The sequence below is a fragment of the Mustelus asterias genome, chromosome 1 (genome assembly GCF_964213995.1).
Source record: "Mustelus asterias chromosome 1, sMusAst1.hap1.1, whole genome shotgun sequence".
NCBI classification, from domain to species: domain Eukaryota; kingdom Metazoa; phylum Chordata; class Chondrichthyes; order Carcharhiniformes; family Triakidae; genus Mustelus; species Mustelus asterias.
Window position 1 is genome coordinate 4,977,453 of NC_135801.1, and position 27,825 is coordinate 5,005,277.

The 27,825-nt window shown below is 41.5% G+C and overlaps 1 protein-coding gene across 1 annotated transcript; it reads left to right on the top strand.

Moving 5' to 3' along the window:
- The first annotated feature begins 1,337 nt into the window (after positions 1–1,337).
- Positions 1,338–27,825, top strand: LOC144489817 (eukaryotic translation initiation factor 4E-like). Its single transcript, XM_078207690.1, has 7 exons — positions 1,338–1,593; positions 8,045–8,151; positions 11,496–11,591; positions 20,065–20,128; positions 22,820–22,933; positions 23,400–23,539; positions 26,691–27,825. The coding sequence occupies exons 1-7, from the start codon at positions 1,576–1,578 to the stop codon at positions 26,803–26,805; spliced, it is 654 nt and encodes a 217-aa protein (XP_078063816.1). The 5' UTR covers positions 1,338–1,575; the 3' UTR covers positions 26,806–27,825.

Consider the following 27,825-nt stretch of genomic DNA (forward strand, 5'->3'; position numbering starts at 1 on the left):
GTGGTGACTAGGGGATTTTCACAGTAACTTCATTGCAGTGTTAATGTCAGCCCATTTGTGACTAGTAAATAAACTTTGCTTTTTGAAAACATTAATACATAGAATCATAGAAACCCTACAGCACAGAAAGAGGCCATTCAGCCCATCGAGTCTGCACCAACCACAATCCCACCCAGGCCCTACGCCCATACCCCTACATATTTTACCCACTAATCCCTCTAACCTACCCATCTCAGGACACTAAGGGCAATTTTTAGCATGGCCAATCAACCTAACCCGCACATCTTTGGACTGTGCGAGGAAACCAGAGCACCCGGAGAAAACCCACGCATCCTTTCTTGCAGCGTATCAGGTAGACAACGTCCCGAGGCATGGTACATTGGGGAAACTAAGCAGACGCTGCGACAACGGATGAATGAACACCGCTCGACAATCACCAGGCAAGACTGTTCTCTTCCTGTTGGGGAGCACTTCAGCGGTCACGGGCATTCGGCCTCTGATATTCGGGTAAGCGTTCTCCAAGGCGGCCTTCGCGACACACGACAGCGCAGAGTCGCTGAGCAGAAACTGATAGCCAAGTTCCGCACACACAAGGACGGCCTCAACCGGGATATTGGGTTCATGTCACACTATTTGTAACTCCCACAGTTGCGTGGACCTGCAGAGTTTCACTGGCTGTCTTGTCTGGAGACAATACACATCTTTTTAGCCTGTCTTGATGCTCTCTCCACTCCCATTGTTTTGTTTCTTAAAGACTGGATTAGTTGTAAGTATTCGCATTCCAACCATTATTCATGTAAATTGAGTCTGTGTCTTTATAAGTTCTGTTTGTGAACAGAATTCCCACTCACCTGAAGAAGGGGCTTAGAGCCTCGAAAGCTTGTGTGGCTTTTGCTACCAAATAAACCTGTTGGACTTTAACCTGGTGTTGTTAAACTTCTTACTGTGTTTACCCCAGTCCAACGCCGGCATCTCCACATCATTCCTCCCACAGTCCAAAGAAGAAAGAACCCAAAATAAATCATCCCCCTCCCTCTTCCTCTGTCCAGTGCTGCCCACAGCCCAAAGGTCCCTGTGGAGGGGGGGCGTGGCTCCAGGCAAAGGGGCGGGATAATGTCCGTGAGCACAGTGGGCATGCGCGGAAATGGGGGGCGGGGCCGGATTCACAGGGATTGTGGGCGGGGCTAGTGCGCACCGACAGTGGGCATGCGCAGGAAAAGGGGGCGGGTCCGGGTCCACGGGGACTGTGGGCGCGGCTAGTGCGCACTGACAGTGGGCATGCGCAGGGAAAGGGGGCGGGGCAAGGTCCACGGGGACACCGGGCGCGGCGCGTGCGCAGACAGTGGGCGGGTCCTCCCTCTCGCGTCGCCGGTTTGCACCTTCATTTCTTTTTGAAAAAAAAGAAGAGCGCGCGGTGTGGGTCACGTGAGACGGGGGCGGGCCCGGCGGCTGCGCGCGCGCACGGACACACACAGGAGGGCGGGGCTGAGCTGAGGGCGGTCGGCCGGCCGGCACCACGTGACCCGGGCCGCTGCAGTCGGCGGCTGCTCTCGAGGCCGCACTCACTCACACAAGATGGCGACCGTGGAGTCGGTGAGTGACATTTACCTCAGGAGCGGAGAGCTCGCACAGCAGCAGTGCTGGCAGCCCGGGCGGCGGGGAACGGGTTAAACTAACGGACATTAACCGCCGGCGCCCGCTGGGCGGGGAAGGGCAGATTAATCCACTCCCATTGATGTGGGCTGAGAGTTGGGGGCCGGTGGCGGCAGCATGGCCGCTCTGCCTGTGCTTGGCGGCTGGAGCCAGGCCTCAGAGCCCCCCCCCCGGCTCACCCTCCTCACCCTTCATCAACCCTCTAATCAGCCAGGCGGGGAGCTCATCCTCCCCTCTTCACGGCTGTGCTGCCGGTTCTCTCTATCTTTCTGTCTCCCAACAGTAGCGGCTGTTAGTGTTATTTATCTGAGTGTGGGGGTCACCCCCACCGTTCACCTTCCCCTCCCCCTCCCCACACACACCCTGACTACATTTTCCCCATTTGTCCGCCTGCTCTCCTTTTTTACCAACAAGTTAAAGGTGTGCAGGCTGTGGACACTTGTTCCCCATCCCGACCCCTGCTGTTTGTTTGTCATTGTTTTCTTTTAAAATTTGTCAGTTTTTTTGTTAGTGGGTGTTGCTCAACATCATGGCCTGGGCCATTTACAACATCGCTTGCACAGCATTCAAAGTTACTGAAAATCCCTCCCGAGCTAATTTCTGGATTTAAGGGCTGTGAATTGAAATTCTTCAAAAAAAAATCCAAGATTGTGTTTAGTGACTGTACTCCCAAAAGAGTTATTCCTCTATTTGCACCTGTCATTCTTCCTCACGTGTTGATTTTTCTATCTAGTCACTCAAATATGAAGCAGACTGGGGATGGTGTACCCTTGTACACCTCTAAACAGCCATTTACAGTGTAATTTTGGCAGCTGATGGGGCAACCATCCAGACCAACAGATGGTAAAATGATATCTGGCACTTAGATTATTAACCTTTCACTTTTATTCTGTTCATACTTGTATGTAGGTGAACAGTCAGACAACTGAATTCAATGTGATTGTGATCTTGCATCATGTTTGTAAATGCTCTGGCCAATTCCCTTATTCGAGAAAAAGATCAGCATTCACTTGCAAGAAATTTTTTTAAAGATTCACTCAATGTTTTTAGTTTATTTATTAGTCACAAGTAGACTTGCATTAACACCGAAATGAAGTTACTGTGAAAAACCCCTAGTTGCCACACTGGTGTATGTTTGGACACTGAGTCAGAATTTAGCATAGCCAATTTAAGTATCACAGAATTCCCAGTAGCATATGATGGAGATGCTGAAGATAAAATAATGGCAATGGGTTATAAAACCGTGTGAACTTAAAAATATGCAGCATGATCTTAATGTCATTCTGAAGTTTTACTTCTGGCTGCGCAGAAACAATTCAGCAACTTTCCTTCATCGGTGTGGGCAACTGGGGGAATATTGCTGAAAGGAGCAGACCGTGGGGCTGCAACATTCTTTACAAAATCCTCCCCTTTCCTTTATAATTCAGCTTCTGCCATTCAATGTGTTAGTTTTAGTTGGGTACTTGGATCCGTCAGTTTGAATTTGGGTGATGGGGAAGGTACAATGATTGGCATTGAGGTACCTTGATAGGGAGAGGAGGATTTAACCAATGTGTCCAGTGAGCTTGATTGAACTTGATTTGTTTCAGAATGAATTGGTTATAATGCCCAGTACAGTTGAAAGGTGTGCTAATGCTCGCTGTCATACTTGCTCACGATGAATTGCTGAGGTACTGTGGTGTCTGGAACTGTACCTCAGCATGAGTGATCACCTTTAGAAAAATAGTTTAGGAGGAAATCTGGGAAGTTATGTAATTAAACTTCTCTACATGTATGCAAACAGTATAGAAATATTTGAGTTCTAAATGCATTTTTATTCAATAATGACCTTGATATTTCTGTGACCACTATAACTTCCAATGCATTGTATTACCCCATCCCCCAAACCAGGACAAAGTACTTTGTTTCTAAATGCCTGATTTGCTGTTCATCTGGAATTGTCAATATTTAAGTGGTAATTTATGAGTTAGTTTTGTTGATATTTTTGACTCGTGTTAAAGTCAATAACATTGTTTTCCAGCAATAATAGTTTGAAGGTAGTTGAATAATCTCTAAACGTCTGACAGGTAGAGCTGATGAAGTAGAGGTAGTAATGGAGAGGGGGAGTAATCCAACTTTGAGACTGTATTTGTACTGTAGTAATATTCAAACAGGTAAAATAGTGTGAAAAGACCAGCTGGTTCAGTAAGCCAACCCTGCCCAGAAATGGCACAGCTTTGTTTGATGCCAAGTTGCATCCTATAGTCATGTAAATTCCCAGAAACAGCCTAGAGCCAACTTAAGGAGGAAAAAAAAACACACTGGGAAATTCCTCTCCAACCCTCTAAGGCAATTGAAAGTAATCCTGCAGTAACTTGAGTCTCTCTATTTCCAGCCATCCTGCAAACCTATCTTATAACTTAGTGTCCTCTTGTCTCAGGAACTTGTCCAGTTCCTCTTGAAGGATTGCAAGAAATTCATACTCACTGCACATTTGGTATTCCGCTCCAGAGGGCTGTGATGCTCTGTGGACAGGAATACTTCCTCGTATATTCCCTAATTCTTAATAATTTTATAATTATGATCCTATAATATGCAACTGGATAGAAACTCACTTTCATCACCCTTAATTGTATCTTCTTAGAGGTCTACTTAAATTTTTAAAAAGAACAACCTTGGCATCGGGGGTTTATCTTGATGTGCTGTCAGTCTGTTTATCAGCCATCTTGCCTCCGTATTCTTGACGTTGTCAAGTCTTCAGTTCTAACTCTGCTGCAAGGACTTGAGCACAAATTTTACACTGATAACTTCAGTGCAATTTGTTGCTGCATTGTCGAAAATGCTGCCTTCCAGATGAGAAGTACAACTAAGGTTCTGGATGTATGATTTTAAAGAACTCGTAGCACAGTTTAAAGAAGAGCATTAAGGTTTTTCAGAGACAGTGGCCAATATTCATCCCTCCTAATATCACTCAAAAAAGTCATTACCCTCATGCACTGTTTATTGAATTTTGTTGTGTCAGTTTGCTGTTGTATTTGCATACGAAAGAGCTAGTTCATTGGCTCTGAAAGAACATGAGGGCACAAAATATAACTTAAGTTTTACCTAATTTAAAGCTGCTCTACTTATCTTGGACTGTCTTTTTGAAGACCTGTGTGATTTCTGATGAATTCCAGTTTCACAGTAAGCACCAAAGGAAAAGCCATTTAAAAATAATGAATGGTGTTACAATGTGGTAAAGACTATCTTGTTCATTTATTACACACACGTGTTTGTTCAGTACCATTGGAGTCAAGGTGTTTTGTTTTACTGTTGATGGTGCTTTTGGCTTTCACTGTTTATGAGCAATATTTCCATGAACCAATTAAGCTGACCTTTACATTTGACTGTGCATTGCGTTCTACCCGGGAGCACCATTTTTTTTTCAATGCACAGCTACTCAATATTTTAAAAATTCAAATATTGTTTAGTGTACGTAAGCAAGAAAACATATCACTTGTTGAATAAGCTAGGAATTTTGACTACATTTGAACATTTTAAAACAAATTATTTTTATTAGGTTACAGAATGCCACACTTGCATTTCTGCTACTTTTTACAGATATATTTGATTTGAATCTATTTGGGATTCCTCGGCTCTTGATTAAATAGGTTCAGTACTAAATGTTTTCAATTTAAAATAAAATCAGTTGATTTAAAGTAAACACTTTGCCTCAGTGGTAGCACAATTGTGTCAGTTAAAGATCAGGGCGGCACAGTGGTTAGCACTGCTGCTCCATAGCGCCAGGGACCCGGGTTCAATTCCCAGCTTGGGTCACTGCCTGTGTGGAGTTTGTACGTTCTCCCCGTATCTGCATGGATTTCCTCCGGGTGCTCCGGTTTCCTTCCACGCTCCAAAGATGTGCGGGTTAGGTGGATTGGCCATGGTAAATTGCCCCTTAGTGTGAGGGGGACTAACAGCGCTTACAGGGTAGGGCCTAGTTGAGATTGTTGTTGGTGCAGGCTTGATGGGCCAAATGGCCTCCTTCTGCACTATAGGGATTCTATCATTACTTTGAGTCCCTCATCAGAGACTCAAACATTTGGTCCAGGTGACCACTGTCCTGTTTACCTGTTCAGGTGGGTGTGGAAGATCTCTTGGCATTACTCAGAGATGTCCCACCTACATGTATTTCTTAATAGAACCTGTCTCTTACCAAGTCATCTGTCCTATATCTCCTTACATGCCGCAGTGTCAAATTTGTTTGAAAACGCTCCTGTAAAGCATTTTGGGAGCGCCTTAATGGCACCATAGAAATGCAATTTGTTGTATATATTGCTTCATTCCCCTAACTTGTCTGTTTTTCATGGATTTGCCCTGTTGCAAATGATATATGTGTCTATAGCTATTTCTATGGCTTTTAAAATGTTTTTAGGAAAAGGAGCTAATGACAATAGTTTCCAAAATCTCATCCATACTGACTTAATTCTTGCTGCTTTGCAAATATTTTAAATTTTTCCCCCTGTATTTAAGTGGCAGTGAATTAAATCCAACATTAAGTGAACAAATTATCTTCTATTTAGCTCCACACATTTGCTACATGTTTTGATATATAGCTAATGACATGCTTAACATTACGCCTTTATCATAGACTTAGCACAGTGTATCATTATGCATCTGCTACTTCTGTGAAAAGTAGATTCAGGAATTCTGCATTCATAAGAGGGGAGGAGATCGATAGATCAAGGTTTAAGAAACTGTCAAAAGTGGCAGATGCGAGTACCTTATATGTTCAGTCTCTTGAATAATCTTAGCCTCCCCTTGACTGATAACTGATAAAAAAATTTCTGTATGCTAATGATCTAACACTAATCTAATGATCTAACACTAATCTATCAAAGTATATTTATTTGCATCATTGTTCGCAGATCAGACAGAATAATGGGCAGCAATGGCACTGGCAAGCAACCTTGCCTAAATTTACTATGTAATGCTTGTTTCTGGGAATTTTAGCTGGGCACAGCACATTGAGTTCTGAAATCTCTCTCCTCTGCTTCTGGTAGTTTTGTATTTCACTGTTCATTAGTTTGGCAGGCACATGAAATTCTGATCATAGTGTTATGACTGTCCTTGTATCCTCAAGCATAAGTGAAAAGGTGAAGCTTGGTATTATGAAATCCTTTGTGGGTATAGAAGAGACCAATCTCAAAGAGGAACCTGACTAATTATATAGCCCGAAGCTCAATGGTCACCCAATTCTGGCGTGATGGGTTTCATACAGGGATGAAATATTTTTCTGCTGCACTGTCAGTTCATGCCGTATCCAGCCTGTGGGGTAAGGTATTAATTAGCCCTGGATGAACAAACCGGTCTCTTCAAACTTTGCAACTGCTTGTGCATAAGCATGCACATTCAAATTCCATTTGATGCAGTAAAAACCAGTGGTACACAACCCATAAAAAAGCCAACTCGGACTCACTTGTACCTATCTTTCTCTCATTATACTCAAATGAATAACCTGTGGTTTGGCTCCTTTTCTCTGATTTGACAAAAACACCTGATTTGGATAAATGTCAATTTGTATTTGCATTAGCTGTGTAATAAATTGTCTTGAGGATTCAGCACCTTTGTCTTCTATCATCCTTCTTCCTGCCCACACCTGTAAAAGTGTCTGTATATGTTTACTGTTCTTGTGGCCAGCTTCCTCACTGACAGAAAAGTCAAGGAGCATTGAAACTTTTCCCCCAATCCAAAAGGGGGACTTTTTTCTGGAGGTAGAACTGGCAGCCTATAAAAATCCTGGGTACGTTGTGCACCCCTCCAATTCTGCAACTGTTGCTTCCCACATTTCATTTATAAAAGGAGTCGTCAAATCTTAATCTTTGTATCCATACCCGAGTGGCACAAAACCAAATATAAAACTGCAACTGTGATCATCCGCATGGGATTAAACCTGAGGCTGTCAGTCATGTATGACTTGGCCTTACTCACCTTCACTCACAGGATCATTCAGAGGGCTTTGTGTGGGTTTTCAAATATTAACCTTGGCACAAGCATCCTTGGAAGTATGTTGCAACCACTGTTTCCAAATGCTCTGCAAACAAAATAGGTGCTGCTTTTAAAAGGAGAAAAATCCGCAATTGTATCACCCATTGGGATGCACGTTCTGTTGGGAGATCTCCAGCACTTCACCCAAACATGTGAACTTGGCCGCTGAGTTGGTCGACGACTTGGCTGCAGATCCTGTCCTCACTCAAATGTTCGTACAAGTGAACTTTCCATTAAAAGTTGCAAGGTCAGTCAGAGGGACAATAAATATTAAGTTTGCTGTTCATGTATCCGCTGTCTGCATCATAAAGCATTTGTTGTAATGTAACTCATTAACAATTATTAAATATTTGTGTTTACACTTTCTGATCATTTTTTTTTTCAGGAAACCACTACACAACCCCAGTCTTCAGAAGAAGAAGGTAAAACTGAGGCAGCAAGTCAAGAAATAGTGAAACCTGAACACTACATAAAGCATCCGTTACAAAATAGGTAAAGCAACAACTCCCAAGAATTTGATGCTTCTTTTTGATGACTTAATTAAACAGTCACTGTAGCCATTAACTATTAGCAGATTTATGGAATGCACTTTTATTTAATTGTTGGAATGTGAAAAATGAAGACATTATAGTCTTCCATTGAGTTCAAAGTTGTTGCCCCACCTCAGCTCTCCCGCCCCGCAAAGCAACACACTGTCGTAAGTTGCATCTTGTCAGTTTGTGACCAATTATAAATAGCTCCTCTTTCCCAAACACAGCTTGTCAAAAGCTTTCATAAAGACTTCTAAATTTGGCACTCACTTTTTAATTTTGTTTTATAAAGTGATGGCTTTGTGGGCTTTTTAAATGTGTGATTAGATCCAGAATACAAGCATGTAGTAATTGCACTTATACGACTTATGTAGCTAACCCTAAAACTAATCTGTCCCTCTTTGATTGACTATTGATTCTGAATTAAACTTCATGCACCATGTTCCAAACAGCATTTAGACTGCCAACTTCTAACATTTTAAATGGGTTAATGAATGCACTAAAATATTAGAGAATTCCAGATGTATGTTATGCACTCGTATGTTATTTTTGTGCTCTGATTATCTTTTAGAGCAAGTGCAAGATTACATGGTACCAATATTGACTGCAAAGGTCTAAAATTCTAACCATTTTTGGTGTTTGGTGTTTTTTTTTAAATGAATGTTTTTTTTAATTACATGCATTGCTTTGCATGCGTTAGGTAGAAAAGGAACTAGCAGAGGTTTCACATCCGTCAATTCCCTGTGAATATTTTTTGGAGTGGTTTTCAGGTTGGCTATGAAAAATTCCATGTGCCAGACTTTGTGGCTATTACTGAGTATAATGGTAGAGAAGTGGAGAACTTAATTGTCTCGTCAAAGATGATGCCTCCAGCATTGCCGCACTCCTTCAGTACTTTGTTGAGATGCTAGCCACTGTGCCATCGTGCTGCCCTGGCACGGGGCGGCACAGTGGTCAGCACTGCTGCCTCACAGCACCAGGGACCCAGGTTCAATTCCGGCCTTCGGTCACTGGTGTGTGGAGTTTACACATTCTCCCCGTGTCTCCATGGGTTTCCTCTGGGTGCTCTGGTCTCCTCCCACAGTCCAAAAATGTGTGGGTTAGATTGATTGGCCATGCTAAATTAACCCTAGTATTGGGGGATTAGCAGGGTAAATATGAGAGGTTATGGGAAGAGGGCCTGGGTGGGATTGTGGTCGATGTAGACTCAATGGGCTGAATGGTCTCCTTCTGCACTGTAGGGATTCTATGGGATTCCCTCCTGCTCTCAACAAGGGTTGGACATGAGCAGGAAGAAAAGGGGACATGTCCTCTCTCTGACCGACCCCAAAAACCTAGCAACGTAAAGTAGGCTGGCATCTCAACAAAGTACTAAGGGAGTGCTGCAATGTTGGAGGCATCATCTTTGATGAGACATAAAACCAAGGGCCCTGATGTTATGGAAAATAGATCAGGAGTTATTTTCATGTCCTGATTGAGATTCCTCCCTTAACCAACACTAGCAACAGATTGCTTGGCACTTTGCTGTTTATGGAATCTTGCTCTATGTAAGTTGGCTGTCATATTTGCATACATATTAACTAAATTCATTTCAAAATTAATCCATTGATTGTTGAGACATCTTGAGGAAGTGATAAGATGATGTGTAAATACGTTATTATCTTTCATGGAATTTGCAGTGTTATTGTGGTAGCTAACTTTAATTGTGATTTGCATAATCTCCATCTGTTCCCAAAAGCCCATCAATGCACTTGTTTTTTTTTGATATTTGCATTTTTCAAATATAACTTTACCTGAAATAAAATGCATGTTGGAAATGGTGAAAATGCATCTTATCCTGGACTGGAAAGTTCTAACTGCTGCCAAGTCTGAAATAAATTGTTATCCGAGCTATCAAGGATAAGTGTAACATAGGAGTATTTATTATTTTCTCTGTTCCTTTATCTTTTTTCCATCATAACATTATTTGGTTACAAGATTTTGGCCCTTTTTGTGAATTTTGTTTTCCAAGCTAAAGGGAGGTTGGTTTACCACATAGAATATTTTTCACTTTCGACATCAAGCTAAATGCTCCACCACAGCAACGTACTTTCAGTCCTCACTTCAGATGTGCATGTCTTATTATACCTTTGGAACTTTTCAATTTTAAAGGACTGACGTTCTTGCTGTTGGATTTTCCATTAGGAAGGAGCTTGAGGCTGCCTGAACGAAGCAATGTTTCAGCCCACAGGCAAAATAGTCTTCGTTTCCAATGCTCTGTAATAGATTTTAGCCCACATCTTTGAAGTAAAGGCTCTTACTGCACCCAGATTCATTCTCTACCTGATCTCTCCCCCTATCTCCTTTGCATTGTTTAGAGTTTTTGAAAGTTTTCAGGAACTGCTCTGTCAAATTTGTGCACTTTTCATTATTAAGCACATAGTTTTGACATAGAACATAGAAAAAATACAGCACAAACAGGCCCTTCGGCCCACAAGTTGCGCCGGTCATGTCCCTACCTACCTAGGCTTATATATAGGCTTACCTATAACCCTCAATCCTCTTAAGTCCCATGTACTCATCCAGAAGTCTCTTAAAAGTCCCTATCGAGTTTGCCTCCACCACCACTGACGGCAGCCGATTCCACTCACGCACCACCCTATGAGTGAAAAACGTACCCCTGACATCTCCTCTGTACCTACTCCCCAGCACCTTAAACCTGTGTCCTCTCGTAGCAGCCATTTCAGCCCTGGGAAAAAGCCTCCGAGAATCCACCCAATCTATACCTCTCAGCATCTTGTGCACCTCTATCAGGTCACCCCTCATACTTTGTCTCTGCAAGGAGAAAAGACCGAGCTCCCTCAACCTATCCTCATAAGGCATGCCAACCAATCCAGGCAACATCCTTGTAAATCTTCTCTGCACCCTTTCAATCATTTCCACATCCCTCCTGTAATGAGGTGACCAGAACTGAGCACAGTACTCCAAGTGGGGTCTGACGAGGGTCTTATAAAGCTGCATCATTATCTCCCGACTCCTAAACTCAATCCCTCGATTGATGAAGGCCGGCACACCATACACCACCTCCTCTACCTGCAAGGCCGATTTAAGAGTCCTGTGGACCCGGACCCCAAGGTCCTTCTGGTCCTCTACACTGCTAAGAGTCTTACCCTTGATATTATACTCCTCCATCCCATTTGACCTGCCAAAATGGACCACTACACATTTATCCGGGTTGAAGTCCATCTGCCACTTCTCCGCCCAGTCTTGCATCCTATCTATGTCACATGTCTCAACAATATTAATCATGTATAATTTCTCTTACAGGTGGGCACTTTGGTTCTTCAAAAATGACAAAAATAAAACTTGGCAAGCAAATCTGCGTCTGATATCCAAATTTGATACAGTGGAAGACTTTTGGGCGTAAGTAAGAATATGAAATTGTAAACCAAGAAGTACCTTTTCTGCTAGGCGAGGCGGGGACCTCCTCCCCTCCAGTTCTCCCCATAACATGGCACTTCAGTTGACTAAGAATCTGAAGAGATTATCAGTTTTTTTGATGTGTAAATGAGAGGGGAATAAGTAGAAGATTTCATTAAAGTTATAAGTTTTAAAAAATGATTGAGAAAGACATGAGCTAGATCAGAGTTAAAGGTAGGGGAAATAGGACTAGGAAATGGGGACAGCAGTGGGAAATATTTTAAATGATGATCAATAACATTCAGGAAAATATGTATTCCAATATAGAAAGAGGAATCTTGCCAAAAATGAAACTAATTTTACCTCCTGTGCCCAAGGTCAGTGTATGTGGAGTCAGGGGACAAGTAGTAGAGTGGATGGCAAGTTGGCTACAGAACCAGAAAATAGATCACACCATTCACATTAATGATTTGAACTCAGGGGAACGGAAGTACAATTTCAAATAGTACTCCAAATAGTAAATACTAAGGAAGGTAGCCACAAAGCACAAGATGATATTAAGATGAGAATAAACTCGTAAGATGACCATGCAATTGTCAGATGAATTTCAATGTAGAAAAGTGTGAATTATTGTATTTTGGTCAGAAGAATAAGAGGAGCACAAACTGCTTAAATGATTACAGTCTAAATAGAGTAATGGAACATGGAGATCTGGGAGTACTGCTGCACGAATTGCTCAAGGTAGTGGCACAGGTTAATAAGACAATTTTTTTAAAAAGAGCAAACAAGTACTGGGGTGAATTTATAGAGGATCTCAGAATCATACAAAAACAATTGAAAAACAGCAAAGTTTTATGTTAAATGTACAAAACCTCAATTAAACCATACTTGGGAGACCTATGCACAATTCTGACCCCTATAATATAAGTATGTAGAAACACTGCAGATAAAGTGTAAAAATATTGTAACCAAGTGGTTATGCGTGGCAGTGGTTAGCACTGCTGCCTCACAGTGCCAGGGACCTGGGGTTCAATTCCAGCTTAGCTGTTTTTGATTTAGAACAAAGAACAATACAGCACAGGAACAGGCCCTTCGGCCCTCCAAGCCCGCGCCGCTCCCTGGTCCAAACTAGACCATTCTTTTGTATCCCTCCATTCCCACTCCGTTCATATGGCTGTCTAGATAAGTCTTAAACGTTCCCAGTGTGTCCGCCTCCACCACCTTGCCTGGCAGCGCATTCCAGGCCCCCACCACCCTCTGTGTAAAATATGTCCTTCTGATATCTGTGTTAAACCTCCCCCCCCCCCCTTCACCTTGAACCTATGACCCCTCGTGAACGTCACCACCGACCTGGGGAAAAGTTTCCCACCGTTCACCCTATCTATGCCTTTCATAATTTTATACACCTCTATTAAGTCTCCCCTCATCCTCCGTCTTTCCAGGGAGAACAACCCCAGTTTACCCAATCTCTCCTCATAACTAAGCCCCTCCATACCAGGTAACATCCTGGTAAACCTCCTCTGTACTCTCTCCAAAGCCTCCACGTCCTTCTGGTAGTGTGGCGACCAGAACTGGACGCAGTATTCCAGATGCGGCCGAACCAACGTTCTATACATCTGCAACATCAGACCCCAACTTTTATACTCTATGCCCCGTCCTATAAAGGCAAGCATGCCATATGCCTTCTTCACCACCTTCTCCACCTGTGACGTCGCTTTCAAGGATCTGTGGACTTGCACACCCAGGTCCCTCTGTGTATCTACACTCTTTATGGTTCTGCCATTTATCATATAGCTCCTCCCTACATTATTTCTACCAAAATGCATCACTTCGCATTTATCAGGATTGAACTCCATCTGCCATTTCTTTGCCCAAATTTCCAGCCTATCTATATCCTTCTGTAGCTTCTGACAATGCTCCTCACTATCTGCAAGTCCTGCCAATTTTGTGTCATCCGCAAACTTACTGATCACCCCAGTTACACCTTCTTCCAGATCATTTATATAAATCACAAACAGCAGAGGTCCCAATACAGAGCCCTGCGGAACACCACTAGTCACAGGCCTCCAGCCGGAAAAAGACCCTTCCACTACCACCCTCTGTCTTCTGTGACCAAGCCAGTTCTCCACCCATCTAGCCACCTCCCCCTCTATCCCATGAGATCCAACCTTTTTCACCAGCCTACCATGAGGGACTTTGTCAAACGCTTTACTAAAGTCCATATAGACGACATCCACGGCCCTTCCCTCGTCAACCATTTTGGTCACTTCTTCAAATAACTCCACCAGGTTAGTGAGGCATGACCTCCCTCTCACATTTGATTTGATTTATTATTGTCACATGTATTAACATACAGTGAAAAGTATTGTTTCTTGCGCGCTATACAGACAAAGCATACCGTTCATAGAGAAGGAAATGAGAGAGTGCAGAATGTAGTGTTACAGTCATAGGTAGGGTGTAGAGAAAGATCAACTTAATGCGAGGTAGGTCCATTCAAAAGTCTGATGGCAGCAGGGAAGAAGCTGTTCTTGATTCAATTGGTATGTGACCTCAGACTTTTGTATCTTTTTCCCAATGGAAGAAGGTGGAAGAGAGAATGTCCAAGGTGCATGGGGTCCTTGATTATGCTGGCTGCTTTGCTGAGGCAGCGAGAAGTGTAGACAGAGTCAATGGATGGGAGGCTGGTTTGCATGATGGGATTGGGCTACATTCACGACCTTTTGTAGTTTCTTGCAGTCTTGGGCAGAGCATAGACCACAGACCACTGTCTGTGCAGAGTCTGCACATTCTCCCTGTGTCTGCATGGGTTTCCTCCCACAGTCCAAAAGATGTGCTGGTTAGGTGCGTTGGTCATGCTAAATTCTCCCTCTGTATCCGAACAGGAGCTGGAGTGTGGAGACAAGGGGATTTTCACAGTAACTTCATTGCGGTGTTAATGTAAGTCTACTTGTGACACTAATAAATAAACTTTAAAACTTTTATCAGGAAGGACTGAACAGGTTGGAGCTTTTTAAAAAGTTTATTTATTAGCGTCACAAGTAGGCTTACATTAACACTGCAATTAAGTTACTGTGAAAATCTTCTAGTCATCACACTCCGGCCCCTGTTCGGGTACACTGAGGGAGAATTTAGCACAGCCAATGCATCTAACCAGCACGTCTTTTGAAGTGTGGGAGGAAACCCATGCAGACACGGGGAGAACGGGCAGACTCCGCACAGACAGTGAGAGTCTGTCTGACAGGAATCGAACCCAAGTTCCTGGCGCTGTGAGGCAGCAGTTCTAAGAAAGACCAGACTGAAAGGTGACCTGATAGAAGAAGGTTTTAAGAATATCAAAGGATTCAATAGGGCACACAGAGAAAAGATCCTTTCACTTATGGGGGCGAATCAGAGCCAAGGACCATAAAATGTAAGATGGTCATTAACAAATCCAATAGGGAATGTAGATGCATTAAGGGAAAGCTGGATAAACACATGAAGGGGAAAGGAATAGAAGGATAAGCTGGTTGGGCGAGATGAAGAGGGATGGGACAAGGCTCTTGTGGAGCATAACTGCCTGCTCAGCACAATTTGTCTCTGTAACTTCTAAGGATTACAAGACAACACAGGAGCTTCCTCCTGTACAGTTGGGTTGAGTTTGAGGATTTGGAAAGTGACTTGAGTTTTAAAATGACGTCAAATGTAAAGTGTTTACATTTCAATTGTCAATTGCTAAAATTGTGCTTTGTATAAAAGTAGTTTTTGGTCTCAAATTTTCATCATTTATTTTGTTGTTAGAAGTTTCTGATCTTTAGCAGTTATTTTCTGTTTTGATGCTAAAGTGAATTTCATTTTAATTGTGGGGCTGAATTTTCAGGAAGGATTTCTAAGATGCCAATTCTGATTTTAAAGCCATTTAAGAAAGCAATTCTAGAACAAATAGTAAAAATGGCAGTTAAATAGGAAATTCATAACTTCTTACATTTGCTGTCAAGATCATTGTTTTTGCATATAATATATATATGTATATATGAAAGTTAATGAAGTTAAACTGCATATTCAATTTGGAATTGTGTATGGGATTGAAAATGTCATCAAATTGTCTGAAAACTGCACAACATATCACTAATGCATCAGATTTTCATTTGAGACACATATTTGCATAATTCAGTATTCAGGTTTTATCCACTTGCGCATAATTTACTGAAAAATGCATGAAAAAGTATTTTATAAATGTAACATTAAATGCACAGGCATCAATCTTTTTGACAGCACTGCAACTTGACCTGTAGTTTACACTTCAAAAATTGTGCCATGAGGATTGTGGCTGCTTCACATTGAAGAGGTTTTTTTGGAGACACATGCTAACGAAGAGTTGCCTTAATGGCATATATCAATTGTTCAGTTTCCGCAGAAACAGTTTGTAGGCTGTCATCCCACATCAAAAATGGTGTCTTTTGTTACTGTCACAAAGTCTTAACTGTTCTATTGTAAAAATGGCAATGCCCTCTTTCTTCAGCAATGGGAAATTAATCAAACCAGAAAGTACCTTTATTTGTCCAAGTGTTCTTACATTTTTCCTTCCTGCAGTCCTGTGGTTGGTTGAGAATATGTAGACAATTTGTTCAAGTTTGAAGCTTAATAGCCTGTGAAGCTTTTGCACCGGTGTTCACTGACACCATCCAAGAACATGGGTTGCAGTGTTGCTCCTGGGGAACTCTTCACGCATGATAGGCTGATTTGGAGATGCCGGCGTTGGACTCTGGGTGGGCACAGTAAGAAGTCTCTCAACATCAGTTAAAGTCCAACAGGTTTATTTGGAATCATGACCTTTCGGAGCGCTGCTTCTCATAGGCTGGTCCTTCAGAATTCTGATTGAGGTTTGCATCGAGCGCTGGATCTTTTTTAATGGCTGACCTTAATGCAGCCAATGTCTCAATTCTCATAACTTTTAGATGGTGAAGCTTGGCCCCAAATCTGTAATGCTCCATGTGAATGGTTCATTGCTAGGTGAGATGGAGTGGACTAATAAAATGGACCATGTACTATCCTTGACTGGAGCATGATTTGTTTCCCAGCTCTTTTCACCAATACCATGTAGATAGTGCGGATGGCGACAGAGTGATAATGTCTGGACTAGTAAACCAGAGATGCAGGTTTAATGCTCTGAGAACATAGCTTCAAATCCCACCACAGCATCTTGTGAAATTTAAATTTAATTAATAAAATCTGAAATTAAAAGCCCTCAACAGCTATCATTGATTGTCTATCTGGCTCACTGATGTAATTTAGGGAAGGAAATCTGCCATCCTTACCTAGTCTGACCTACATACAAGTCCAGACCCATAGCAATGTGGTTGAGGCTCAACAGCTCTCTGAAATGAGCGAGTAAACCACTCAGTTCAAGGGCAATTAGGGATAAACAACAAACGCTGGCCTTGCCAGTGACACCCACGGCCCATGAAAAAAGAAATAAAATGTGGTGTTCATGTCATTGAATTCCATGGGTCAGGAAACAGAGCAGTATGTTCATTTATTGTCTGCCTTGGGCAGAGCCGCCCATTTCATATTGTAATTTAGAACTACATTGGAAAATGCAACCTTTTGAGCTTCAGTCTGTCCCCATATAGGATTTTGATTTTGTTTCTGCTTAATTCTTCTGAATTCAGAATTCCTTATTTCAGTATTTTTTAGTAGAAAGCAACTTTAACAGAAGTAGACAGTACCCTCTGGGTTCTGAGCTCCAGTTTCTTTCAATTACGTTAATAGATCTCATCCCGGCTTTGAAGATTAGTCAACTTGTTCTTCATAGACCCATTAGCTTTTTGACACAGATGTTCCAATTCTGAGGCTATTATCTTAATTGTCTCTAATTATATCCCGTGTTCATTTGTCTTGTGTTTCAAGTCATAGTGGCCAAATGTTATCTTTCACTTTACTTTGCTCTGTTGAAGGGAAGTATGAGTCTGAACAAGGAACAGTCTGATATGTAAGTTGGGTGAAAGACCTAAATTAATCTGGGTAGTGTTTCCTTTGAAGGTGAGACTTTATGAAAGGTTATTGCCAGAGATTACAATTCAGATAGTTTGGTAAATCACCCTGTCTTACCTCTTGACAGGGCAAGATTCATTGGAAAAATTAGATCAGTCTTATTTTTGATCTGGATGTTTGATATGTGAGGTACTCCATCAGGTTGCTCGAGTCTCCAAGCCAAGGCAACTGAAAAGTCTACATAAGTAGAATGTTCCATTTACCTTTTGTTGGTTGGCCTTCTGTAGTTAACCTTGGTGTTGTCGTGAAAGTGCCAAGGCTTTACAAGCTCCTGAGTATGCAATGGATGTTGCTTGCATTTAAGTGGTAAAAACCACGTATGTTATCATCCCAGGGTACTGATGAGCTCCTGCTTCACTACAATGATGATTGGTCTAGAAATCCATCCAAACTGAAGTAAACTTCCTATATAAAATCCAAGATACAACAATGTACTCCCATAGCTCCCACCTTGTGCATGAGGATTGTGAACTGCTCTAGTGCTTCATGAACTTTCTTAAGGCACATTATCAGCACAACAAACACTGGAGGATCTTCCATTCTCAGTTCAAATAAGCTACCGTGGCTTGTTGAGTCAAATGACATAAAGTATACTGCATTCTTCAGACTTCCTTGATTTCAAACCGTTATTGGTATGAGCCCAGCAAAGCTGTTCAATCCTGGTTGAAAACAAATGCGTACCATGGAGGAAATTGTATGACCCATTGAAGAAGAAGGAAGTCCATTGATTTCTCTCCATCTTCCTTATCACTTTCTTTGATTTCATTGTAGGCTGTATCATTCACCTTTGCAGTATGAGTTTTATGAATTATCAAGTAACATTTTAAGAATCTCGGATAAAAGCAAATTACTGCGGATGCTGGAATCTGAAATCTAAAGAGAAAACGCTGGAAAATCTCAGCAGGTCTGGCAGCATCTGTAAGGAGAGAAAAGAGCTGACATTTCGAGTCCAGATGACCTTTTGTCAAAGCTTTGACAAAGGGTCATTTGGATTCGAAACGTCGGCTCTTTTCTCTCCTTACAGATGCTGCCAGACCTGCTGAGATTTTCCAGCGTTTTCCCTTTTGACTTTAAGAACCTCAGCTTTCACCAAAAGCTTGCTGATAATTTTTGATTATCTTAAAAGGGCCCTCTTTAGTGGATGGACACCTAGGCAACACAGGAGTTTTGTTCATTGTAGTTATTCTTTCTGTGCACTGACCACCACAGGGCAAAATTCCTTGAGGCAATTCACAAGGTAGGATGGTGATCTAGTTTACAGTTTACTCTGTATTGAGCGAATAAGCTGAAAATGGAGGCCTTTTTTTCTAATAAACACAGAAAATCTTTGATATATCAAAGTCAGTCAGCATTTGTAGCGAGTAACGGTAGGCTAACCTTTTGGATGTAAGCTTCATCTTTCACAATATATTCTCCAGAAGTTATATCCAAAACATTTACCTGTCTTCTCTCTCTACAGATGCTGACTTGCTGTGTATTTCCTGTTGCTGTGCATTGTTGGCTTGGCATTTCATTTTAAGTGCTTCGATGTCACTCTTTTGGCTGAAAATATAGGTCTCCGAGTGCCACTGTTTTGGTGTACAGTACTATTCATATGGAAATTGGAAGAGAGAATACAAAATGCTATGATTTATGACTATAGTTACGATCATTCTTTGTAACTGATGAAGTTCTTTCAAGAGGCCCTTCTTGACACATTAGTTTTGCTTACTTGAGTCTTGGAGTTATTTTCTGATTTGCACAAGATTGCCTTTGATCTTCCGTCAAATAAATTCAAGATCCAAAATGATTTCCATGCATAGTAGAAGTATTGAAACTGACTTGAACGCACCGTGCCTATGTTTTCCCAACCTCTCTGAACCTTTTTCCCTGTGGCAGTTTAACTCCAATGTAGAAAGATCCCCCCCACCCTTGTCTCTGGCTCCCTTTCAAACAGCTTCAAAATTATGTTCCAGTGGCTTCAATTTCCCCATATATCCTTGGTACCTTTACTGCATCTTTTAAGAAAGTGGCATTGATAGGGAAAGTCATGTACAGGTGCTGGAGAAGGTTCTGGTATCATCTATGCACAAAAGTTCAAACAACAGCCATGCAAAATTCTCAAAGGAAATTATTGTGATTCTTGGTTTGCATGAAAATCTGTTTGAGGGAGAATTTACTTAAGATGGGGACTATAGTGTTGAGTCATCGAAGAGCAGGGTATGACCTGCTTTTGTCAGGCTGAATCAATAAATATGTATGAACATGTGGAAGTTTAGCCTTTGAGGGGGTTTGTACTTGAGACATACACATGTACACACAAACAATCAATAAAGCTCAGCACATGCAAGTATGTAACGTGCATTGAAATGGGAAAAGTTTTAATAGGTTGATTTTGGGCCAACACTGCATCATTTTTATATCCTGTGTTCTGACTAATTATTGTTTTCTCTTCTCCATCTCGCAGCCTTTACAATCATATCCAACTCTGTAGTAATTTAATATCAGGCTGCGATTACTCTCTCTTCAAGGTAAGTAGATATTCATGCTTTGAAATTCCCTTAATCCTAGGTATATTGCAACATTAACCTTGCAAAGCTCTAACCTCTAAAAGAAGATTAAACATAGTTGATCTTTTTCTGTTGATTAATCACATTTCATAGACCAAGTTGAAAGTTTCCATGTTAAGTTGTATTGCCAAAAGATGTTTTTCATAGTGGCATTTGTTGTACTGACAATTGAGGTCAACTCCAGCTGCACTATCTCCCGTTTTGTGGCAATACCGTCCCAAATTCATTCATTAATTAAATTAGTCCCATATGGACCTGTTACTGTTCATTTTGGGGCGAAGTAGGAAGAGCGAGGTTTAAATTCCACTTACAGCCCAGATGAGAATGAAAGCCCCCTCTATTTGTGCTGAAATGCATTACACCCAACCCTCTGCTATCGAAACCTCTGTTGAAAGTTGCTGGTTGGTGATTATAGAAATTAGAAGCAACCTATTTTAATTTATTTTAAATATTCTGATCATGTCATTTTTCTGAACTTCTAATTCAACATGAGGTAGTGCATATCCATCTGTTATGGTCCAGACTTCCAAAGAGGCAGCTTCTGTCAGCAGACAGGGCTGGAATTCTCCGGCCATTCACGTCCCGCTGCCACTGTCAGAGAACGGAGAACTTGGCACTCGGCCAAATCTCCATTCACTGCAGGGGGTGGGAGAATCCCAGTTGCGGACAAGATTGGAGAATCTGGCCCAGTGTCCCAAACATTCAGTGAACCACAGGACTAATAAATATCCCTTAACCATAGGATATTGCAGCAGAGACTATGAAGTGTGTTCTTCTGTCTTCTCCACCAGGGAATGAAGACATTCGAGCATTACATTTAAGGTGAAACTTGTTTAAATTAATTTACAAATAAAATGTTGCACATTAGAAGTAAGACACCGCAAAATATTAGTTGGATTACATTTAAAAAGAGGATATGATCCATGATAGTCTAAAATTCCCCATGATGGACATATTTCTCATACAGTTTTTTTTTTTAACTGGTCGGTGCAACATCGTGGGCCGAAGGGCCTGTTCTGCGCTGTAATGTTCTATGTTCTAGTGTGAATGATGTCTCTCAAAAGACATGGAATGCCTCTATGTATATGGCAACATAATGTTTCATGTTAGCCTTGGGTCCCAATTTTAACTTGCCCAAAATCCATTCATTTACTATTAAAATCTGGCCCCAAGCATCAATTCTAGAAACTGAAGTGTATATGTACTGCGCTTTGCAGATGGTAGGGCCTCAGCATTAAAATATAAAGGAACTAATTACCACGTCAAGTAAATGAGGCAAATGGCAATGATACATTTAAGCATTTTTTTTCCTCCGTGATCGAATCCAACAGTATGTTTCTTGAGTTCATATTAGACAGAGTACAGACCATACTCAATCAACCCTCACTTGCAAAATACAAAGAAAATGTCTGCTGTTAGATGTGCTTCTGTGATTGGGCAGCACTGGCTGAACAATCCTGAGTGTGCTAAAGTTACACTAACAACCAGTCTAGACAATCAGGCGACCACAATGTGACCCATTTATGCTTGCTAGAAATGACATACCAGGATGACAAACCATCCTGGATTTTCCAGAATTCGGGCTTTTACCTCTAATTCTGGATCAGGCCTTCCTGGGAAGTGTTGTGTGTTGGATTTCTGCTTTAACATCTCTACTCTGTGTTGGGCCCCGAATCTTCTGTAATTTCTGCTCGCATGTCAGACCTGGCACTTTCCCTTATGGTTTCTGTGCATTTGTCAGACTTGGCACATCCTTTTCATTCAGTGCATTTGTCAACATCCTGTGTCCCTATCCCCATCCCCATTTCTCTCCTCCTCTCTGCCCCCCCCCCCCCCCCCCCCCCAGAGTAATTTATCAACAAGCCGAATCTAACTTGCATTGGCTAATCTGAAGGTAAAGATCCCACCTGCAGTTTACAGCTAGCTGGGCTCTGACCCCGTTTTTTAAAGTTTAATCAAGACTGACTGCTTCCATCTCTCAACAACTTGTGTTTATGTAGCACCTTTAATGTAATGAAATGTCCCAAGGCGCTTCACAGGAACATTATAAAGCAAACTCTACACCAAGCCATATTAAACCAGATGATCAAAAGCTTGGTCAGAGGTAGGTTTAATGGTGTGTTTAAAAAGAAAATGCAAGGCAAGAGAGGTGTAGGGATTACAGAGCTTGGAAGCTAGATAGCATAGCATGACAACCAATGGTGGAGCGATCAAAATTATTTTAAAACTCCAATGCCACAGTGTATCTATAATCATCAGCATTTATAAAGTCCCCCCAATAATAATACCAACCATCTTTTTGAAAGATAGTTGGCAAAGATATATTTTCCAGTATATTAAGATTACACATCTTTGTTAAATCAGAATTGTAGCAGAGAATGTCCCAAAGAAAATAATCAGAAAACTTGCATTGAAGAAATGTTAACGTGCTGGACTGTTCTTGCATATGAATAGTCTACAGCTGGATATTTATTCCAGTGGCATTTAACACCGACCTGTTCTCTATATCTTGTGGTGTCAGCCAGTGGGCATCAATTTTGATTGGGGGTTGGGAGGGGCGTTTGGGGGAATTCATCGGCTATCAGCAAATGTTTAGCATTTTTCTCTCACTTGTTTTGTAGTTCAATAGTGAGCTCCCTGTTTTCTGTGCAGGATGGCATCGAACCGATGTGGGAGGATGAAAAAAACAAACGAGGAGGGCGATGGCTGCTTACGCTTTCTAAGCAACAGAGAAAATCAGATCTGGATCGTATTTGGTTAGAAACTGTAAGTATTATTCTCCTTTTATCTGGAATTTCTGCCCAGTTTACCTTTTATCTCTGCACTCTCTGGCTCCACGCTTTCGTAACAACCCCTCCCTCTTCGCCACCTTGGGAGCTTGCCTACATCACAACATCAACTGCGCTTGAAATGCACCGAGCGAGCTTCCACAAACAGCAATGTGACAGTCAGATCACCTGTTTGTGATATTGGTTGAGAGATAACAAACGACCAGGGATACTGGGAGAATGCCTGTGCGTTTCTTCAGAATTGTGCAATGGGAACTTTGCATCCATCTGAAATCGGGGCTTCGATTTAACATCTTATCCGATTGATAATTATCTCATGGCTCTAGAGGCACATCAGATGTATACGTTTTTGGTTTTCTTTAGTCAGTTTTGTTTTAAACTTGCAAAACTGGCGCTGCAATTCACTAATTCCTTTGACCTTTTTGTCCCCCTCCAAAAAATAGCTGCTGTGCCTTATAGGAGAAGCATTCGATGAACATAGTGATGACGCTTGTGGTGCAGTAGTTAATGTTAGAAACAAAGGTGACAAAATAGCTATATGGACTACTGATTGTGAAAATAGAGAATCTATCACATATATAGGGTAAGTGAACGTCAAAGACAACATTGAACACTCATTTTACACTCTTAATTGTTTTCTCGAAGATGCCTTTGTCGATGCTTGTGTTGCCATATAACCTCTTAGCCAGGAAATGTTGGGAGACTCCCCTTATTACTGTGGAACATATGAACTCTGTTTAATAAGAACATGAGAACAAGGAGCAGGAGTAGGCCATCTGGCCCCTCGAGCCTGCTCCGCCATTCAATAAGATAATGGCTGATCTTTTCGTGAATTCAGCTCCACTTATCCGCCTGCTCACCATAACCCTTAATTCCTTTACTGTTCCAAAGTCTATCTATCCTTGCCTTAAAAACATTCAATGAGGTAGCCTTAACTGCTTCACTGGGCAGGGAATTGCACAGATTCACAACCCTGTGTGTGAAGAAGTTCCTCCTCAACTCAGTCCTAAATTTGCTCCCCCTTATTTTGAGCCATGCCCCCTAGTTCTAGTTTCACCCACCTCCCTGCTTCTATTTTATCTATTCCCTTCATCATCATATATGTTTCTGTCAGATCTCCCCTCATTCTTCTGAATTCCAATGAGTATAGCCCCAGTCTACTCAGTCTCTCCTCATAAGCCAACCCTCTCAAACTCCGGAATCAACCTAGTGAATCTCCTCTGCAGGTAGTTTAAAGTGCATAGAGCAAATTCAGCATTGCCTTCAAGCTTCTCTTGTAAAAGATTAAGCAAATATCTGACATCTAAAAGATATCTGTAAATTGGAAAGAAAGCTGCTTGTATCTCAGGTGGTTGACCCTTCAAATCAGCCGTTTAGTTTAGTCTTCTGCATCAATTGCATTGCCATGTGATGGGGTAGAAAATGCAATAATGTGAGAACCAACTCACAAACCTTTATTAGTGTTGTGTGTTCTGAATCAAGCTGATCCAATTGTTGTGAATATTGCTGCCATTTTGAGCCTCACTGGTTGAGAAGGAGTTAGTTGTGCACTCGCACCCATGCATCTCAAATTGGATGTAACCCATTGGAGTTGAAACTGGACATTGTTCAGAGCCACATTATAGCTACCCTGACCGAGTTATTTGGAAATAAGGGTGCTAACAAGGCAATAAAAACAGAAAATGCTGGAAAATCTCTGCAGCTCTGACAGCACCTGTGGAGAGAGAATAGAGCCAATGTGATGACCCTTTGTCAGAGCTGGACCTGGAAAAATGTCTCAATTTCTCATTCAACAATTTCTCCTTTAACTCGTCTCACTTCCTCCAAATAAAATATGTTACTATGTGCACTCTATGTGGGTCCTAGTTACGCCAATCTTTCCATGGGTTATGTGGAGCATTTCCTGTTCCAGTCCTACTCCGGCCCCCTTCCCCCAACTCATTTATCGGTACATTGACGACTATTTCGGTGCCGCTTCGTGCTCTCGTCTGGACTGGGATTGTTGTTGGTGCAGGCTCGATGGGCTGAATGGTCTCCTCCTGCAGTGTAGGGATTCTATGTTTCTATGACTCTTGATTCATTTACATACTCATTTACTGCAATGCTGTAAATTGTCTACAACTGTACCAAAGGCAGGTAATAACATTTTAGCATTGTCTTCACAATGTGGGGGCTCTCTTAATTTGGTGTGTGCTGAATTTCCTGATGTATAAAGGAAAAACATCCTCAAAGAACATCACTACTGACAGCTAACAAAGCACTCCCATCAACACAGGATCTCAAACAGAAATCCTAAACACGTGTCTGAAATCCCATAGTCCCTACTGGGACACACTCCACACCCTAAAAAATGACAACAGTCCCATCTCTCGCTAGCCCACCTGGTTGAGTGTAAAAATCACCAATCGTAAGCTGATAACTGACCCAAGTGATGAAATCGCACGTTCCAAACTTTCACAGAAAATCTGGACAACTCTCAACCACTTGAGGGCCGGGCCACAAATGGAACATGAGGATCAGCTCAAATTGTGACTGGTATCCAAGTCAGACCATTGTCTCCACACTGAACTTCTGCCCTGAGAGATCCGTTCCTGATGGCATCACAACACATTTACCCTGCGTCAGCTGAGGTTGCTGAATCAGTTGTTAACCTCAACATCAAACTATTAACTGCTTCCCCAGCCAAATGAATGGGGGAGAGAAAGGGCGTTGCCATTTCCTGTTGTGTAGAATTAGGCTTTGGAACTTGCAGTTCGAGCAACTAATCTACAAATTTTGATTTGTAATTTGTTTACTAGGATGCTACTGGGATTTGATGGTTTGAGTTCGAAGGAGAGGCTGGATAGACTGGGACTTTTTTCTCTGGAGCATAGAAGGCTGAGGGGTGATCTTATAGAGGTCTATAAAATAATGAGGGGCACAGATCAGCTAGATAGTCAATATCTTTTCCCAATGGTAGGGGAATCTAAAACTAGAGGGCGTAGGTTTAAGGTGAGAGGGGAGAGATACAAAAGTGTCCAGAGGTGCAATTGTTTCACACAGAGGGTGGTGAATGTCTGGAACAAACTGCCAGAGATGATGATAGAGGCAGATACAATTTTGTCTTTTAAAAAGTGCTTAAACAGTTACATGACTAAGATGGCTATCGCGGAGTAAGGGCCAAGCGTGGGCAACTGGGACTAGCTTAAAAGGGCAGCATGGACAAGTTGGGCCGAAGGGCCTGTTTCCATTTTGTAAACCTCTGACTCTAATAAACTGGGAATAGTGGGAAAATATCTAATTTCTGGTGCTGGATTAATTAAACAGTTTAATTGTAGCAGTATTAGCATAGCTCAAAGATGCTATGATTATTGTACAGTAAGTAGTCTCACGACACCAGGTTGAAGTCCAACAGGTTTATTTGGTAGCACGAGCTTTCGGTTCGCTGCTCCTTCATCAGGTGAGTCATTCACCTGATGAAGGAACAGCGCTCTGAAAGCTCGTGCTACCAAATACATCTGTTGGACTTTAACCTGGTGTGAGACTACTTACAGTGCCTGCCCCAGTCCAACGCCGGCTCCACATCATGATTATTGTAAACCAAGCACAATGATGAGTGGGTGGGAGGAGCAGTAAATAATTTGCTATTTAATTTGGAAACCATTGTGGTACATGAACGAGAGAGTCAGTTCTGTGTTATAAGTATGCTAACTATAATAATGCTAACTATTTGTGCATTACTTTGTTTTAAACAGGAGAATTTACAAGGAAAGATTAGGGCTTCCTCCTAAAGTAGTGATTGGCTACCAGTCCCATACAGACACTGCCACAAAAAGTGGATCAACAACCAAGAACAGGTATGTTGTTTGAGAAGGCATCAGTTGTATGCTCATCACTAGAAGACTGGATGCGTAAAGCAATCTACACTTCAAATTAAACCAAAGCTTCTAGTAAGCAGAGTGGGACTGCATTCTAATATTATAAATAAGTCTGCAAATTTTCAGTCAGTTTTCTATCTTTGACTTTGTTCAGTATTCTGTGAAATAACCCTTTCCCTTCAAAATGTTTTATGAATCCATTTGGTTCCTGAAATTTTCTGGAAGTGTTTAAAGATAACTTGTGAAGTGAAATATTTTTTAAAAAGCTGTAAGTTTTTGTTTTGGGGGAAGAATAGTTTTCCTTACACTAAATACGGCACAATTTAGACATTTTTTTTAGGTGGGGTGGGGGCTTGTCTAAGCATTTAGTAATTTTGGAAGGGAAAGGGTTAAGAAGATCTTGTCCGAATGTTGTAGTACTTAGCAATTTAGTTCAGTTCTGACATTTCTTTTGGACAGCAAGCAGGAAGATTTGCTGTAATCCGTGCTTGATGTTAGCTGTTAGGTTTAATTTATTCATTGATTTAAAATTTTTAAAAGCTCTAATACCAGCTTGGTTAATTTAGATCATGAGATGTAATGCGTGTTTTGGGACAGGGCATATAGTTTTAAATTGGTAGAATTCAAAATTTGTCATGTGCATTACTTAATCCTGCTACATTAATACTGAATTCACAGTTTGATTTAAACTTTAACTTTGAACGAGCTTTTGCAGTTTAGTAGTGGTTTTTACTTTTTGGGCAAGTGTGTGGGTTTCTCCAAAAAAAAAGTGTATTTTGTTTTTTTAAAAATTGCAATACAAAAATTACATTCCTTGCTCGAGATGTTGAAATATATTGAAATCCTCTATATGTTTTGTATTGTTACGCTGTATTTTAAAACTTGTATCCTTAGAAGAATCTATTTTGCATTCGTTATAAAGGCTGAATTAGGAAAATGGTCCCAAAAAGCAAACGTATTAAAAGTGTAAAAACAAGAACTGTGTAAATAAAACTTGTACAGTGAAATTTCT

Excerpts from the sequence above, each read along its gene's own strand:
- LOC144489817 (XM_078207690.1), top strand. Across the intron at positions 8,152-11,495 it reads AAGCATCCGTTACAAAATAG|GTGGGCACTTTGGTTCTTCA; the intron begins GTAAAGCAACAA and ends TTTCTCTTACAG. Across the intron at positions 20,129-22,819 it reads GCGATTACTCTCTCTTCAAG|GATGGCATCGAACCGATGTG; the intron begins GTAAGTAGATAT and ends TTTTCTGTGCAG.